The sequence below is a fragment of the Halichoerus grypus genome, chromosome 6, assembly GCF_964656455.1.
Source record: "Halichoerus grypus chromosome 6, mHalGry1.hap1.1, whole genome shotgun sequence".
Classification (NCBI taxonomy): Eukaryota; Metazoa; Chordata; class Mammalia; order Carnivora; family Phocidae; genus Halichoerus; species Halichoerus grypus.
Window position 1 is genome coordinate 109,709,256 of NC_135717.1, and position 16,031 is coordinate 109,725,286.

At 34.8% G+C, this 16,031-nt stretch overlaps 1 protein-coding gene across 10 annotated transcripts in view; it reads left to right on the forward strand.

The window, feature by feature from the left end:
* PPHLN1 (periphilin 1) overlaps nt 1-16,031 on the forward strand; it is a 153,573-nt gene that overhangs the window by 8,095 nt on the left and 129,447 nt on the right. For 6 of the 10 annotated variants that reach the window (XM_036065612.2, XM_036065610.2, XM_036065609.2 and 3 more), the window contains 3 exons: nt 2,375-2,466; nt 13,005-13,169; nt 15,714-15,775. In XM_036065612.2, the coding sequence (XP_035921505.2) occupies nt 2,395-2,466; nt 13,005-13,169; nt 15,714-15,775 (299 nt within the window). In that variant the 5' untranslated portion in view covers nt 2,375-2,394. The remainder of the gene's footprint in view (nt 1-2,374; nt 2,467-13,004; nt 13,170-15,713; nt 15,776-16,031) is intronic. The other 4 variants (XM_036065619.2, XM_036065617.2, XM_036065615.2 and 1 more) reach the window with 1 other exon arrangement.

The window sequence follows — 16,031 nt, forward strand, 5'->3', positions numbered from 1 at the left end:
TCTTTGAAATGGCTTGCATAATATTCCTTTATTTGAATGCACAGCATTTTATTTAATCTGTATCCTCCTGACCAACATTTTAGGTTGCTTTCAGTCTTTCCTATGTACCTGTTCAAGTATACAGAGAAGTAGAATTTCCAGGCCAAAGCATATGTGTAACATTTAATAGATATTGCCCATTTTTCCCAGTCTGTACCAAATTATACTCATTTCATTAATATATGAGAGTATTACTTTTCTTACTCTCATCAGAGCAGTTTGATTTTTGCAGAGCTTTGGGTGAAAATGAGTACTCCATTATAGTTTTAGTTTTCATCTTCCTTATTTTGAAGAAAGTTGAGCATCTTTTCAAAAGATTGAGTCATTGTATTTCCTTTTTTTGTGAACTGTCTTCATATCATTTGTCCATTTTTATTTTGGGTTCTTTTTTTTTTTTTCTGTGATTTGATTGCAGTTGGTTTATCCTCAAGTAGGATAAACAAGTCACAGGTTTGGTGGGTTCAGTAAAAGTGGTATAGGAGAGTAATTCTGATAATTTCTTTTTTTTCTTTCAAGCTTCCATCAATTCTTGTACCTAAAGGACTGGTTACTTTGAAATAACATTCTCTCTCTCTCTCTTTTTTTTTTTTTTCTTAAAGATTTTACTTAGAGAGCGAGAGCGTGCAGAGTAGGAGAAGGGCAGAGGGGCAGAGGGAGAGGACCCTGAGATCATGACCTGAGCTGAAGGCAGGTGCTTAACCGAATGAGCCACCCAGGTGCCCCTGAAATAACATTCTTGATGATGTCTGATTATGGATTGGAATTTAGGTTGATTTATGTATGTTAAAAGCTAATTTGTAACTTAAGATTTTTCTAGGCATCTTTGAGTTAGTTCATTTTATTGCGTCTGTTTCTATTAGAAAATATTGTAGATCTGTTTTTACAGAGAAAATTAAGATTGTATTGTGGATAGTGTCAAAAAATATTGCCCTCATCTTCCAGCCTTTGCTTTTTTTCTTAGCCTAAACCATTAGAATGCTATACTGCCAAAATGGAATGTCATCTCCCCACCGCCCCCCGCCGCTCTTAGTGCTATTACATTATAAAGAGCCACCAAAAATCTTTTGACATGTATCTTCTCTGAGAAATTTTCCTTTTCCACAAATCTGCAGACTATGTGTCTCGACTTGTTGCCCTATTTTCTATGTACTACAAAGGTCCTGACTTAGTACTTGTCCCATTTTTCACTTCTCACTTGTGATTATCCTTCTGTGTATCAGGATGGTTCATAGTTCTTGGGTCAGAACCTGCTTCACTTTCTCCTGGTTCTGTTCTGTTAACCATTTCTCATCTACTCTGGTGGTTGAGCTGCTGCCTGTGGAGTGCCTGCCTGTTTTTGTAAATACAATTTTTTTTGGGAACACGGCCACACCCCTACATTTATATGTATTGCTTATGGCTGCTTTCATATTATAACAGTAGAATTGAGTAGTTGTGACAGAGACCTATGACCTGCAAGGCTGAAAATATTAGTCTGGTCCTTTATAAAAAAGTTTGCCAACCCCTGATCCATTGTGTTGCCACTTTATATAAATGACCTTCAGGCTATTTCCTGCACCCTCTGCTCATCATCTCTTGTTTGTCTTGCTTACCTTGTCTTTTGCCTGTTCACATATTGTTTTCATCTGGACTCTATAGTGAACTGCATTAGCCCTCTATCCAGAACACATCAGCTCTCAAAGGAGGAGGCTTCTCTCTGTATCCCAAACATGAAAAATGCTGACATAACTTTTATTTTAATTTCAAATTTTACGAGAGTGCCTTTGCATTAAAATAAATTTATAGCATTAAAAGCAAAATCGAGAGTGATTTATTTCAGGGTTTGTTGAGAGTGTTTTTATAGGATTGTTTATTTAATACTTCTCAGTTAAAACCATTTCATTGAACACATAGAAGAGATAAAGCTCTAGGAATGCAGCAAAACTAGAAACTGGTGTTATAGAAACCATCCACCAGGAAATAGGAGCAGCATTGCTGATCAGCATTGTAAATTATTCATGAAAATGAATCTTTTCTAATTTTTAGTATAAGAATGAAAAGATATTTGTGGTCTTATGGATCTTTTTATCACAGTTGTTGGGAACAAGCTCTTTGAAGCTTTAAATAGACTTTGAAATGGAGCATGGGGCTTTCTATTACATTTTTTTAGAAAGAACATTTCCGAATTGTTTGGAAGAAGAATTGCCTTAATCGTTCTTTTTTTCCTTTTGGTCACTTACATTCCAACAAATATTTTCCAGAGATACTTAAAAAAAATGTAACTACTCTTTTAAAAATCTTCTCTATTGTTTCTAATAACATAAAAACCATAATTCTTTGGTTTCTTTTTGTTTAGTGGCTTACAGAAGAGATGAAATGTGGTCTGAAGGACGATATGACTATGAAAGACTTCCAAGAGAACGAGTACCTCCTCGAAATCACCCCAGTGTAAGTTGCTACTGATGTAGAATAATTCAAAACCTAGTATCTAAGTGAATTTGGTACATCAAAGCTAGGCCTAGCAAAATCTTTTAAGTGCCAAAAATTGACCAGTCTAAGTTGAAATATAGACAGATTAAGCTTATATTTTAAAAATTAAAAGTTTGAAAATAAAAGACATTTATGTAGATAATCTATATTTCATATTTCTTATTTAAATTTCTAAAATGGAGGATTTTTATATTGAATATGTGAAGAAAATTTGAGGCTTTATAAAGGTGGACTGTCAGTTAATGAAGGAGTATTTAAGCACCTGCTCCTACTATTGGCTGTCACCTATTTTTCTGTATTCCTAAAAATGTTTGCAAATTGGATATGTGAAATTATGAAGTAGGGGCAGATCAGGGGCAGACAGGCAGCTTTTAGTATACTGTCCTACTTACTTGTCTCTCTGTTGCTTTGGGAATTGGAAATTTTTAATTAGGGCTTTTCTCAAGGAGCTTGCTATTTTGCATATTATTGTATTCCCAGCACCATCTAGTATGTGGCACATAGTAGGAGTTCAATGTTTATTGAGTGAATATATGCACTTTCTCCCCAAAATCCTCTGCAGAGACCCAAGGGAAAGTTTGGGGAGGGTCAAGAAGCTGTCAATCTTAAACTTTTACACAGGCGCCTTCTAAGCACCAGGGGATTTGGGTTGTGGTGATACTATGTGGATATATTATAGATTCATCATACACCATCAAAGGGCACAAATATTTATTTATATGTTGTTTTTTTTTTTTTACTTCTGTATTCTGAGTAAGTCCTACAACCCACTTAGATGGATAATATACTTTCAGCATTGTCTTTTGGCCTGGGTTACAGCTTAGGCTGGTGTTGATCTAAAATGATAAAAGATGGGTTTTTTGGTTTTTGGCTTAGAGGAGGCGAAGGTGCAACTCTCTTGGTAGTCCCACATTCGGGTTCATCCTGACACCAGCTGCCTCCACCATGCTGCCTAAGTTCGAGATCCCAACCCCAACAAGATCCAAGTCATATACCTGGGGTGCACTGATAGGGAAGTTGGTGCCATGTCTGCCCTGGACCCCAAGATTGGCCTCCTGAGTCTTTCTCCAATAGAGGTTGGTGATGACCTCGCTGAAGCAACTGATGATTGGAAGGATCTGAGGATTACAGTGAAACTGACCATTCAGAAAGACAGGCCCAGATTGAAGTGGTATTTTCTGCCTCTGCTCTGATTGTCAAAGCCCTCAAGGAACTGCCAAGAGACTGAAAGAAGCAGAAAAACTTTAAGCACAGTAGAAATATCACTTATGATGATATTGTCAACATTGCTCGATAGATGCATCACTGATCTTTAGCCAGAGAATTCTCTGGAACCATTAAGGAGATCCTGGGGACTGCCCAATCTGTGGGCTGCAATGTTGTTGGCTGCCATCCTCATGACATCATAGATGACATCAATAGTGGTGCAATGGAATGTCCAGCTAGTTAAGAACTACAAAGGAAATATTTCAATAAAGGATCATTTGACAATGAGAAAAAAAAAAAAGGAGGAAAGAAAGAGGCCTACCATATTTCAGAACGGGTAGACTTAATTATTACTATAGGTCATTTCTTTCCAGGTTTTATTTATAGATTATATATTTATTATAGACTGTAGTTTCTAATTAAACTTTGAGTTAAATTCAATTTGATAAAATTATAGTTTACCTAGAAAAACAAAACAAAGTGATATAGATAAACATGATGTGGGAGTAATGCAGGGATGGAAAAAGGGATGACTTTAGGAAAAAAATTCTTAGGACCCCTACCTTTCTAATGATATATCCTGTAGGAATTTGTATTTCAAGGATACTTAAAAGAATTTTCTGTGTGGTTATGCCACCAACTGGATATATAGTTGGATTTGTTTTAGTTTGTTTTCAATTTTGGGGAATTGCCTTTTTTTTTTTTTCCCTTTTCTAATTAGGTTTTTTCCCTTAATGTAACACATGACTCCAAATTATAAAATAAGATACATTTAGAGAGGGGATGACTTTTAAGTGGTAACTTACTATAATTACATATTTAACTAGTTCCTGCTTACTGTAAGTGGGGGGTTTTATATATAAACTTCTTAATCTTCAAAACACTTCTGAGTGTTGAATGGTACAACATTTATAGAAGTCGGTAGAATGTTGTAGAAGCCATAAAATGTAGGCAGGGATTTATATACAGAAATGTAATTTCAGACAACAGTGGGAAATATTCATGATCAAATCATGGAAAAAGTTACATTACACCATTTATTACACCATGCTGCATTATTTATGCATGCTGTGTTGTGTCATAGAACACACTGCAGTGGAAGTTGGCTCAGAGTTAAGATTGGAGGCCGCTGGGGAGGAGTGAATTTTAAGATGGGAATAATTAGTTGTCCTAAAGACATAAGAAGGGCCCTTCAGATCTCGAGGTCATTGTGTGAGAATGGATTTGAGAAAGTTCATACCTAATAGCCTTTGTTTTCTCTGAAGGGGTAGCAAGATCATCCCCTGAAAGTACAGGTGGTAGAGGGTGACTTAAGGCCAGCCTTGAATTGGGAGTAGCCATTGTTGGTATCTCCTCACTAGAGATGTTTAAAAAGACTGAGGGGCAGTGGGCTTGTGCACTGTAGTATTATAGGGGCACCAGTCTGCAGGAATGTGTGCTTTATTACCTAAGTAGCCCAGTTTAGGAGTGGAGAAAGCAAGTTGTTGTATTGATTTAAGATTGCATGATGAGTGGTGGACTCAGGAAGATAAGGATATTGAAGGTTCTGACTCAGAGAATTACTGAGGTAATATATTATGTGTTACAGGCTGATTCAGAAAGGAGGTAAGGCTGTGGGAGGGACAGTGGGTTGAAAGAAGTGAGCAGGGCTCAGTGAGGCTGAAGACCAGAGTGTGGTAGAAAGATAGGCAATTGATATTTTGAAGTGTAGAGTTTCCAGGAGAGGACAGTTCTGGGTGATTAAAGTCCAGTGGATGATGGTAGGGACAGAGGGTGGGTGAATGTTATTGGAGTTGAGATCAGGAAAACTTGGAGGCTAGATTTTGGATCAGGGATTTAGATTAGAGGCTTTCAGTCCTCACTGTACATTGGAGTCACCCAGAGAGCTCTTAAATACGAATGTCTGGGCCCCATCCAGATAATTAAGTCCTAATCTTTGCAGCTAAGATCTAAACATCAGCGTTGTGTAAAAGTTTATCAGGTGACTTATGCAGAGTTAGGAAATGCAGATCGTAGATGAACACTGAAGTTGCTGATGATGACAGGAGTTGAGGTAAAATGACAGGTGATGGAAGTTCTCAGTGGATGAGGATATTTTAGTAAAATCTAAACCCACACATTTTCATTTTTATATCATTTGTGTGTAAATGTGAAACAGAGGCTTCTTTATAAAATAATTTCATCAGCAGGAAGCAGATAGATACATTTTATACCACAAGTGCATTTAAAATCATAGTAGAGTTACTCAGCTGTCTCTAAATTCCCAAAGGTAAATCTGACTTTCCTAAATTCTCTGGCTACTTGGTTCCTCCTATACGGAGAGGAGCCTAGATGCCTTTCTTCTGGGAGCACAGAACCTGCCCAGACCTTGCATAGCTTCATTCCTCTCCTTTTTAAGAAAAAAATTTAATTCTATTAGATTGGTCCCTTCATCCCCCCAATAAGCCTTCCTTAGTTGATAAATCCTTCTTTTTCCCACATCCCCTTCCTCAAGACTCACTTTTATTGGTGAACGTGGCCTTATTTTGGTTAGAAATTTAAAGACCTCCCCTCCCCTCAATTATGCGCCTTTGATGACTCTTGGAAATTATCCTTTTGCTTTGTATGTTACACCTACATTTTAGTTAAATAAAGCAAAGTTTCTTAAACTTTTTGGTGCCATGGATCCTTTTAACAGTCTGGTGAAGCCTATGGATCCCTTTTCAGAGTAGGGTTTTTAAAACTATAAAATACACAAAATTAAAGGAGACCACTTATATTTGAATATAATTATCAAACTATTAAAAAATAAATTTGTAATCTAGTAATATGTACTTCTTTGGTAGACCATTAAATATTAAGAGCTAATGGTGAGAGTTTCATTACTATATTTTCAAAGTGATGAGAATAAATGGTATTTTGAGATACTGCAACAGCTATAACGTGATAACGAAAATATCTATGATTTCTGTTAGTGACAAAGCCACAGATAATTCTATTGTCATTTGTTGCTGCCTTTGGGTGAAAAAAGTAATTTTATATTCACATATGATTTCAAGGACCTGCTGAATCCTTGGGTTAGAAAACTGATAAATGACACTAGAACTAGAAATATAAATCAGTGAACTTATAATTCCTGAATTTGGAGTTAATAAAAATATGATTTCTTTAACGTTTAAAAATATTTGCTTACAAAGCAGATCATCTAGTGTTATTTTAAAAACCATATTGGTATATCATATTGACTTGTATAAGATTCTCACAAGCAGCATTATTCATAACAGCTCCAAGCTGGCAACAATGCAAATGTGTAACAATAGAGTAGATAAATTGTGCAATTTACACAGCAATTAGAATGAATGGACCTGAATGGACCATTGCAAAAGCAGCAACATGTATGAACCTCACAAACATCAGACTGAAAGAAAGAAGCCAAATATAAGAGTATATCCTGTATTTCCTACATATTGTATAAAGTTTCAGAATAGGCAAAACTCACCAGGGAAGTGGTTACTTTTAGGAGAGAGGAGCAGTGTCTGGGAGAGAGCACAGGAAGGCTTTTGCCATACTAGGGATGTTCAGTTTTTTTATCTGGGTGGTAGTTATACAGTGTAATTACCTTGTGAAAATTAATCCAAGAGTCATTTATGACTTATACACTTTTTGTATGTATTTCTTCAATAAAAACTTAGTTTTAAAAAGGCAGATTATTTTTCTAAATATAAAACTAGTTAATCCTTTAAAAAGTGAGCACTCGCTATCATTAGGGCCTGGGATAGAGCAAGATAATGTTCTATTTTGTATATCTGGATTCTGTTCTCTAACAGAAAAGCAATTTTATTGCATTTCTCTTTTTTTCTTATTGCTCCCATTTACTCACTACTTATATTCAACTATTAACATTTTTTAAAAGATTTATTTAAAGAGAGAGAGCATGAGTGGGGAAGAGAGAATTTTTTTTTTAAAGACTTTATTTATTTGGGGGAGAGAGTGAGAGAAAGAGAGAGAGAGAACACGAGCGGGGTGAGGGGCAGAGGGAGAAGCAGACTCCCCGCTGAACAGGGAGCCCGATGCGGGTCTCTATCCCGGGACCCTGGGATCATGACCTGAGCCAAAGGCAGACAGTCAACCGACTGAGCCACTGAGGGTGCCCCTCAACTATTAACATTTTATGAAAACTTTCTGTATCATGTATTTATCCATCTGTCCTTTATCCATCTACTTAATCCATCTAATTTTTTGATGTATCTCAAAGTAAACTGGACAAGTGTGCTTTTCATTAACTACACAGGTATACATATCATAAAAGTGCAGTGTTTCTTTTACAGCTTTTTCTAAATTTGAAAATTACACACATGAAATACAAAGTCTTAAGTGTTCATCTGCTGAGTTTTGATTTTATGTAGAGCTGCCCTAGGAGGTGTTTTACCTTCTTGGCTGACAGAATTGCAAGAACTTAACTTTTTTTTTATTGTCATTATTTCCAGAGAGGAAAGAGGAATTCTTGGCTACATTCTGTAACAATGTCCTGATTTTCTGGGGCAGTTCCAGTTTCACATATTTGATCCATTATTCCCCAATGCCATTGAAATGCAAAACCATTTTCTTTGAAAATTCAGTGAGTGAATTAAATGAATAAGTGCTATTATAGAAATGCATGTCACAAAATATGAGGAAGCAGAGTGAGGGAGCCTTAGGCTTTCGAAAGCAGAAGTCCGCCAGTCTGTGTAGTAGATTTTTTTAGTTATGTGTGGTTTGTGTGGTACTTTTCTAATAAAAAGCATGTGATGCCAAAAGTAACAAAGTTGATATAGCAAAGCAGAATGTGTGTTATGAATGTAGTGCCTACTATGTGCCAAGTGCTGTTCCAGGTGCTGGGAATAGAGCAATGAATTAAGACCAAGGTTTCTATGCCCATGAAGCTTGCATTCATACTAAGTTGATTATTTTAGGGAGTAATGGCATTAACTATTTACATGTGCTATCATACTTAGTTACTTTGCTGGTAGGTTAGTGGGTTTTAATAGTTTTTCATTTATTATAATAACAAAAATTAAAGATATAAAAGTAGACAAAATAACAAAATAAACTCCCCATGGATGAATCATCCAGGTGGCAATTATCAACTCATGGTCCATCTTGTTTTGTCTGTGCCTCCCCCAGTTTCTTTTCTCCCAGATTATTTTGAAGTAAATCCAAGATACCCTATTTCTTTCTTTCTTTCTTTTTTTTTTAAGATTTTATTTATTTGACAGAGAGATAGCACAGATAGGCAGGGTGGCAGGCAGAGGGAGAGGGAGAAGCAGGCTTTCTGCTGAGCAGGGATCCCAATGCCGGGCTCGATCCTGGGACCCCGGGCTCGATCCCAGGACCCCAGGATCATGACCTGAGCCGAAGGCAGATGCTTAACTGACTGAGCCATTCAGGCGCCCCCAAGATACCCTATTTCAAGTGCCAATAAGTATTTTAGTATATGTCTCTAAATGATAAGGATGCTTAACAGGAGGAGCTTATATGTTAAAATTTTTCCTTTAAATAAAATGTTTTTCTGTTAGAATTTGTGCCAAGTATATTTTAATGACATTGGGAAAGAAATGTTTTTAAAGAAGTGCGCTAATCCTCATAATTTGCCCCCAGTTAGGAGTGAGACTAAACATTAGTGTGGAAAATTTGACTTTTAAATATTGAATGAAACAAAACGGTGCTTTTACTTACTGAAATGAAAGTATTTCTCATAAGAGGTAGTTCTACTAAATTGGAATTTATAGCAAATTAAGAAATAATTGCTTATTTTGTAACAAAACATGATCACCATTTCAGATTTAAAAATTGCAAAACTAATTTGATATGTATCTTAACCTGATGAGATTTTCATTAGCACAAGCAAACTGAACAATCCTTATTTCAGAAACTCAGTGGGCCTAATGGTAGGAATTGTTTCACCCCTGAGATAGTGACTTATGAGAAAGTGTAAATTTCATTGACCTATAACTTCTCAAAAAAGTATTTAAATTTATATGCAAGTTGTTGCTTTCTGTATTCTTCCAGAACAGATCAATGATTAAGTAAAATAGACTTAAAATTTTTTTTTTTTTTTTTTTTTTTTAAAGATTTTATTTATTTATTTGATAGAGAGAGTGAGAGAGCACAAGCAGGGGGAACAGTAGAGGGAGAGGGAGAAAGAAGCAGGCTCCCTCTGAGCAGGGAGCCCGATGCGGGGCTCGATCCCAGGACCCTGGGATCATGACCTGAGCCGAAGGCAGACGCTTAACCATCTGAGCCACCCAGGCGCCCGACTTAAAATTTTTTTTTAATGAGTTACATGTACTTTTTTATTTTGGTCTGACTGATCATAAAACATTAATACTAATTTTGGAGGAGCAGATCTGATAGATTTTATGCATATTTTTGGAAATTCTAGTAACAGCCATGAAAAAGTGATACATAGTATAAATATGTAACAGTTGTATTAAGTTGATAATAGTCTGATCTTAATGGGATACTGTACATATTTTTCATAATAAACAGAAGCAATGAAAATTGATTTCATTGAGGTGAATTCAAATTTTATGTCCAAACTCAAGATTTGAAATATCTGCATTTAAAATAAGAGAAATGTTTTGATTCTATTGAGTTCATTTTTAAGTTAATTAAAAATGATCCTGTTATCTTTAAAAATCTTTTAAGATATTCTTTAGAAGTCATAATTTTTATTTCTGGTTTGTATATAATGGTGCTATTGTTTTCCAAGGTATTTCTAAAATGGAGGCTCCAACCATATAAGTACCTGAAGCCTTGTGTCCTTCTGTTAGCATTTAGAAAGGAAAATTACACGTTTATAGCTCAATGTAAATTTGTATGAGAATTCAGGTGTTTCCAATCAGGTCTGGCATTGCAGGTAATATAAAATACTGTTTGAACTTTTTATAAACAAAGCTTTTGAAAAAAATTCTGAAATCTTTCCCTCCCATCATGGATTTAATTGGAAAGAAAAATCCTTGAATGGTATACCTGGATAAGATAGGAACTTTCTGATAATATAGTCTTGCTTTATCACAGACTCCTATAGTCATCCTCATTTCCTTAAATCTTTTCATATAACTAGGGAGTTTTCTTTGAGAATATATGCCTATAGGGGCGCCTGGGTGGCTCAGATGGTTAAGCATCTGCCTTCGGCTCAGGTCATGATCTCAGGGTCCTGGGATCTAGTCCCACATCGGGCTCCTTGCTCAGCAAGGAGCCTGCTTCTCCCTCTGCCTGCCACTCCCCCCTGCTTGTACTCTCCCTCTCTCTCTCTCTGGCAAATAAATAAAATCTTTAAAAAAAAAAAAAAAAAAAAAAAAAAAGAATAGATGCCTATAGAGGTGAGATGGTATAAGGTACTTACATTTGAATATTTTCAAAACAAAGGAAATGTTTTGAGCTTCATTGCTAGATACAGAACTGTCATTAGGAGTTTCTTTCTGTTGCTGATTAACAACTTTGGAATGATTGTTTTCATTTATTATGTGGAAAAAACAATTTGTTAAATCTATGACTAAATGTGATTTGAGTTTTCTTCTTTGAAAGTTTTACCATATGCATTTTACAATCTTAAAATCACTTTGAACAAAGGAAAAGGTTGCTTTGTAAAATAATCTCTCTATTCATAAAAATGTTTAGACATGCATGCTTACCCCACTATCCCTCCAAATAAATATATACAAATAAACAAGGATATTGTAGGATGGAATTTTATGGTTTCTTGGAATTGGAGAAATAAGTGATTCTAATTTTATGAATAACAGAAATTTTGATTTAGAAAATGATATAAATTATAAAGTTGCTAATTTTGGTTTAACGTTGAATTTTTTTAGAGGCTCAATGGTTGCTTAGATTTAATTGAAATCTCTACTGAAAGACAGTTTTTACAAGACAGAGTCAATGGGTTCATTTGTCTATTATATTTTATGTCAACATACAAAATATGTGTTACAATGTAATATCTCACATACTGAAGAAAGAAACCACCTTATAGGAAAAAATTAGGTAGATCCTTTTAGCTCTCAAATAGTTGTAACTATTGATTTTATTTTTTTCTCAGCACATTAATAAATTTGCTACCCATTGGGAAATTTGAATAGGACACAGTAATTTAATAATTGAATAGTTGTAGTTATTAATGCTAAGAAGTAATTTAAGGAAATAGATACTTTGAGGAATTGTGTTTCACCTAGACTTGAAAAAGGTAATCCAAACAGCAAACATTTTTGAGCACTTAGTGTGTCCTACGCATTGTACTAAATGCTTTACAATCTGTTTTTCATTTAGTTCACAGCAACTCCTTGACGTAGGTATTAGTATTAATCTATTGTACAGATAATGAAACTGAGACATAAAGATGGAATAGTAATGCCCTGAATGTTGGGCTTTATTTTTTTATTTTGTCAAATCAATTAACTTAAATTGATCATGTCTTATACTTTGATAGCATTCTAATTTCTTTCACATATATTTCAGTTGATATTGGTAGAAAGACATACCATGAATGCTCAAGCCCAGATTATTTACAAATACATGTTCTGTAGCTCTCTAGTTCTTACTGTTGATAATCATCTTTTTGTTCAGTTATTTCACAGCAGCTACTAACCCAAGAGAGGTATTCTTCTCCCTCTGTCCAATTTCCCAACCCCACAAAAAAATCCATTTAGTTGCTAAAACTTTAAAATATTAACAACATACTAGTTGGAAAATCAGTTCAAATTTTATATCAGGTTTTATTTTGCTTCCAGACCTGTGAAATCAAAGGCTCTCTTCTCTCCAGTGCTTCTGGAGAAATAGCAGAATGTTTCCTCTTGATGGTCTAGCTTAGTATTACCTCCCTATTTGCTGTTCCTTATGTGTGAAGATTTTGTATTTCTTCAAAACAGTATAGTTCAAACACAGTAGACTAAAGATGTGTGCTATCTTAAATGGTTTTGTTTCTAAAATTCTTAGGCAATTAGGATTAGAGCTACTGTAACATTCTTTCTGTAGTTTATTTTTTATTAAAACAATAACATTCTATTTTTTATTTTATTTATGATTGGTTTTTAGCATTGCTGCTTGTTATTTTAAACACCTGGCTTTCTTCATTGAACAGTTTTATTTCCTTTAATCCATGTGAAAACCTTGCTATTAGTTATATTCATGTTATTTCATTAATGCATTTTTGTTTGTTTATACATTACTCTATTTGATTAAGGATAAGAACTCCTGTACTTTTTAAAAACCTTTCCAAAACCAAATAGAGAAATTAGTGATTTTTATATATTTCTTTTTGTCTGTTTTAGGATGGCTACCATAGAGTAGTTAATATTGTGCCAAAGAAACCATCACTGCTAGACAGACCTGGTGAAGGAAGCTACAGTAGATATTACAGTCATGTTGATTACCAAGAATATGACGAGGGCCGCAGTTTTTCTCATGATCGAAGAAGTGGTCCACCTCACAGAGGAGTATGTAAATTTCCCCCGTGTACTAATTGTTATTTTTTATAAGTTTAAAAATCATGTAATTTTTGAAATTTATGTGACTGGCCATGAAGGCAGTTGAATAAACACTTCCTGCTTGATGCTCTATTGAGTTGCCTGCTAGAGCTGTCAAATGGGAACTGGTAGTGGAGAATCTTGGGACAAAGTGGGTAAGCCACTCTGGGTAGCTCTATCTAAGTGACATTAATTCCAACTAGCCTGTGTTTTTATCCCCGAAATTGGCAAGAATTTGCAGAAGCAGATAAAGATAATCTACATTGCCTTGGTACTCAGTAAGTGATGAGCAGCAGGTGGTTACCATCTCTTACTGGATGTATCCACTTATAATTACTTTGATTATTTTCATCATGATGAGATGCTGTGGGTGAGGTTGGGTTACACTTGAGCTTCAGTCTCATTTTTGTTATACTTACTAAAGTTTACTTAGTAACTCAAAGTAGAAAGCTCTCAAAACACTGCCTGTCCTATATAAAATAAACACTTTTTAAATGTTAGCTTCTATTATTACCATTATTGTTGCTATTGTATTTTATTTTTCTTGATCATCTTTAATAATCTAGAAGTATGTATTTAATGTTGCAATAATCTGTCATTGAACTTGATTACAACTATTCCTTGATGCAGTTCCTTTGACTTAGCTTGTGTGTTTACATCACTCCTCTGCTAGACTGTTTACTTATATTTTCTCTTTTCCCCTTCCCTACTATATAATATTGCAATTAACAGTACATATTCAAACACTGTTTATATTAAAATTTGACCTCACATTGGCTGTTGGAATTACTTTCCATACTTTGCCCTCAAAGAAATGGAGGTAAGGTGATTTACCCAGGGTTGGGTATGTATGGAAGTCCAGTTCTCTTACTACTGCATCATGGTGATCCTTGACAATTCTAAAGTAGTAATGAGACTATTCAGTGTTTTCTTGTCATTTTAAAGTTTGGGGTGCATAGCTTCCTTCTCTTAGAATGGATTTTTGTTTTGTTCAATTTTTAAATATCTTGCTGTTCCTTTAGGGAGAGGAATTTGGTGTTGACAGGTAAACATTGTACATTATCACTATTCTAGAAATACTGGATTTTGCCTTCGGAGCTATTATTCCAGGTAGTCTGAGGAACAAAAATACTGGCCTTTACATAAAGTTGTTATCCCTCTTAGGAAAACCAAAGGTGGCCATTTAATGTGGATAGGGAATGTTGGATTCATTGGATCAATTTGTATTTGAATCCTCATGAATATGATTTTTTCCCTAAAACCTTGTAGCATCAACATTAGTTTTTTGTTACAAGTTGTGTTTATTCTTACTTTATACAACATTTTCTCTTTATATTCACTTCAAACAAAATAAGTCCATTTGATATCCTTAGGACTCCTGTGACACTAATTTATCTTGAGTTCAGTTATATAAAGAAAACTACTTATTTGATCTAATATCTTATAGCTGTTGAGTTTTTTCTTTTGTTTGTTTATATTTACTGTTGGGGAGGAAAGTGATGAATACATTACTCTTATGTTAGAGTATATGATGCTAAAGAGGAAGATGAAGATAGTATTTATTTTACCTGATTTAGTATTTCTGATTGTGAATAATTAACATTATTGTATTGTTAATTCTTGTTCTATATTGTTCTATATATAATTTTAAAGCAATTGGGCATGAATTACTATGTTTTTTTTTTATGTACCTTTTCAAATGTATCTGTTTTAGAGGACAAAATATGCTTTTTTTCCATTAATTTTAAACTTAGTGTCACATCTTGCTCTAATATAGCTTTTCGGTAGGTGATAGGTTCTTACTATATTGTTTCCAATTATAGATTTTAATGAGAATCAAGATGAGAAAAGAAAACTTGAACAAAAGTGGGAAAGTAAATTTTTTTTTTTTAAGATTTTATTTATTTATTTGACAGAGAGAGACACAGCAAGAGAGGGAATACAAGCAGGGGGAGAGGGAGAAGCAGGCCTCCCGCTGAGCAGGGAGCCCGATGCGGGGCTTGATCCCAGGACCCTGGGATCATGACCTGAGCTGAAGGCAAATGCTTAACGACTGAGCCAACCAGGCACCCCACGGAAAGTAAATTTTTCATTGGGCTTGAATTTGAAAATTGGTGATAGAACTTGACAGAAGGAAAATAAAATGAAAGGTCGAGAAATGTATGCTTGATTAAATTTAAATTGGGCCTTTGTTCTTGTAATGGTCCTTAGCTGTTGTGATGTTGGCATGTTTTTGGCAATAAGGCTGTTAGGGCCTACCAAAGAAATACCTTAAGCATTTTCATAGAGCTAAATTGTACCACAGGTTCTCGGTCTACTAAATTACTTTTTGAAATGGATGACTTGCTCTATCTTTTTTCCCCCTTTTTTATGCCTTTGAAGCTCAGAGAAATTTAGAAAGGTGTTTTTGTCCTCATATTATTTTGGTCTTAGAGATGTTTCCAGTAGTACTGATATATCCTACTTGACCAAAATAATGTAAACAAATATCTAAAGAACTTTTTTATTTTACAGGATGAATCTGGCTATAGGTGGACAAGAGATGATCATTCTGCCAGTCGACAGCCTGAGTACAGGTAAAATGATAAACATAGTACCATAACTACTTTGATACTTGATTCACTGAGATGTCTGCTGTTGAAATCTAATCTCAAGGCTCGTAGATGAAATATTTATTAGGATTTATAATTTTGAGAGCAACAAACATATTTTTATGACTGTAATATAACAGCACTAATAGCATTCTGTATCTATTGGCATTTTGAAAACTGGTAATAAAAAAATAATGTTTGGTATATTCTCATCAAATTAATTATTAAATTATTCCTAATG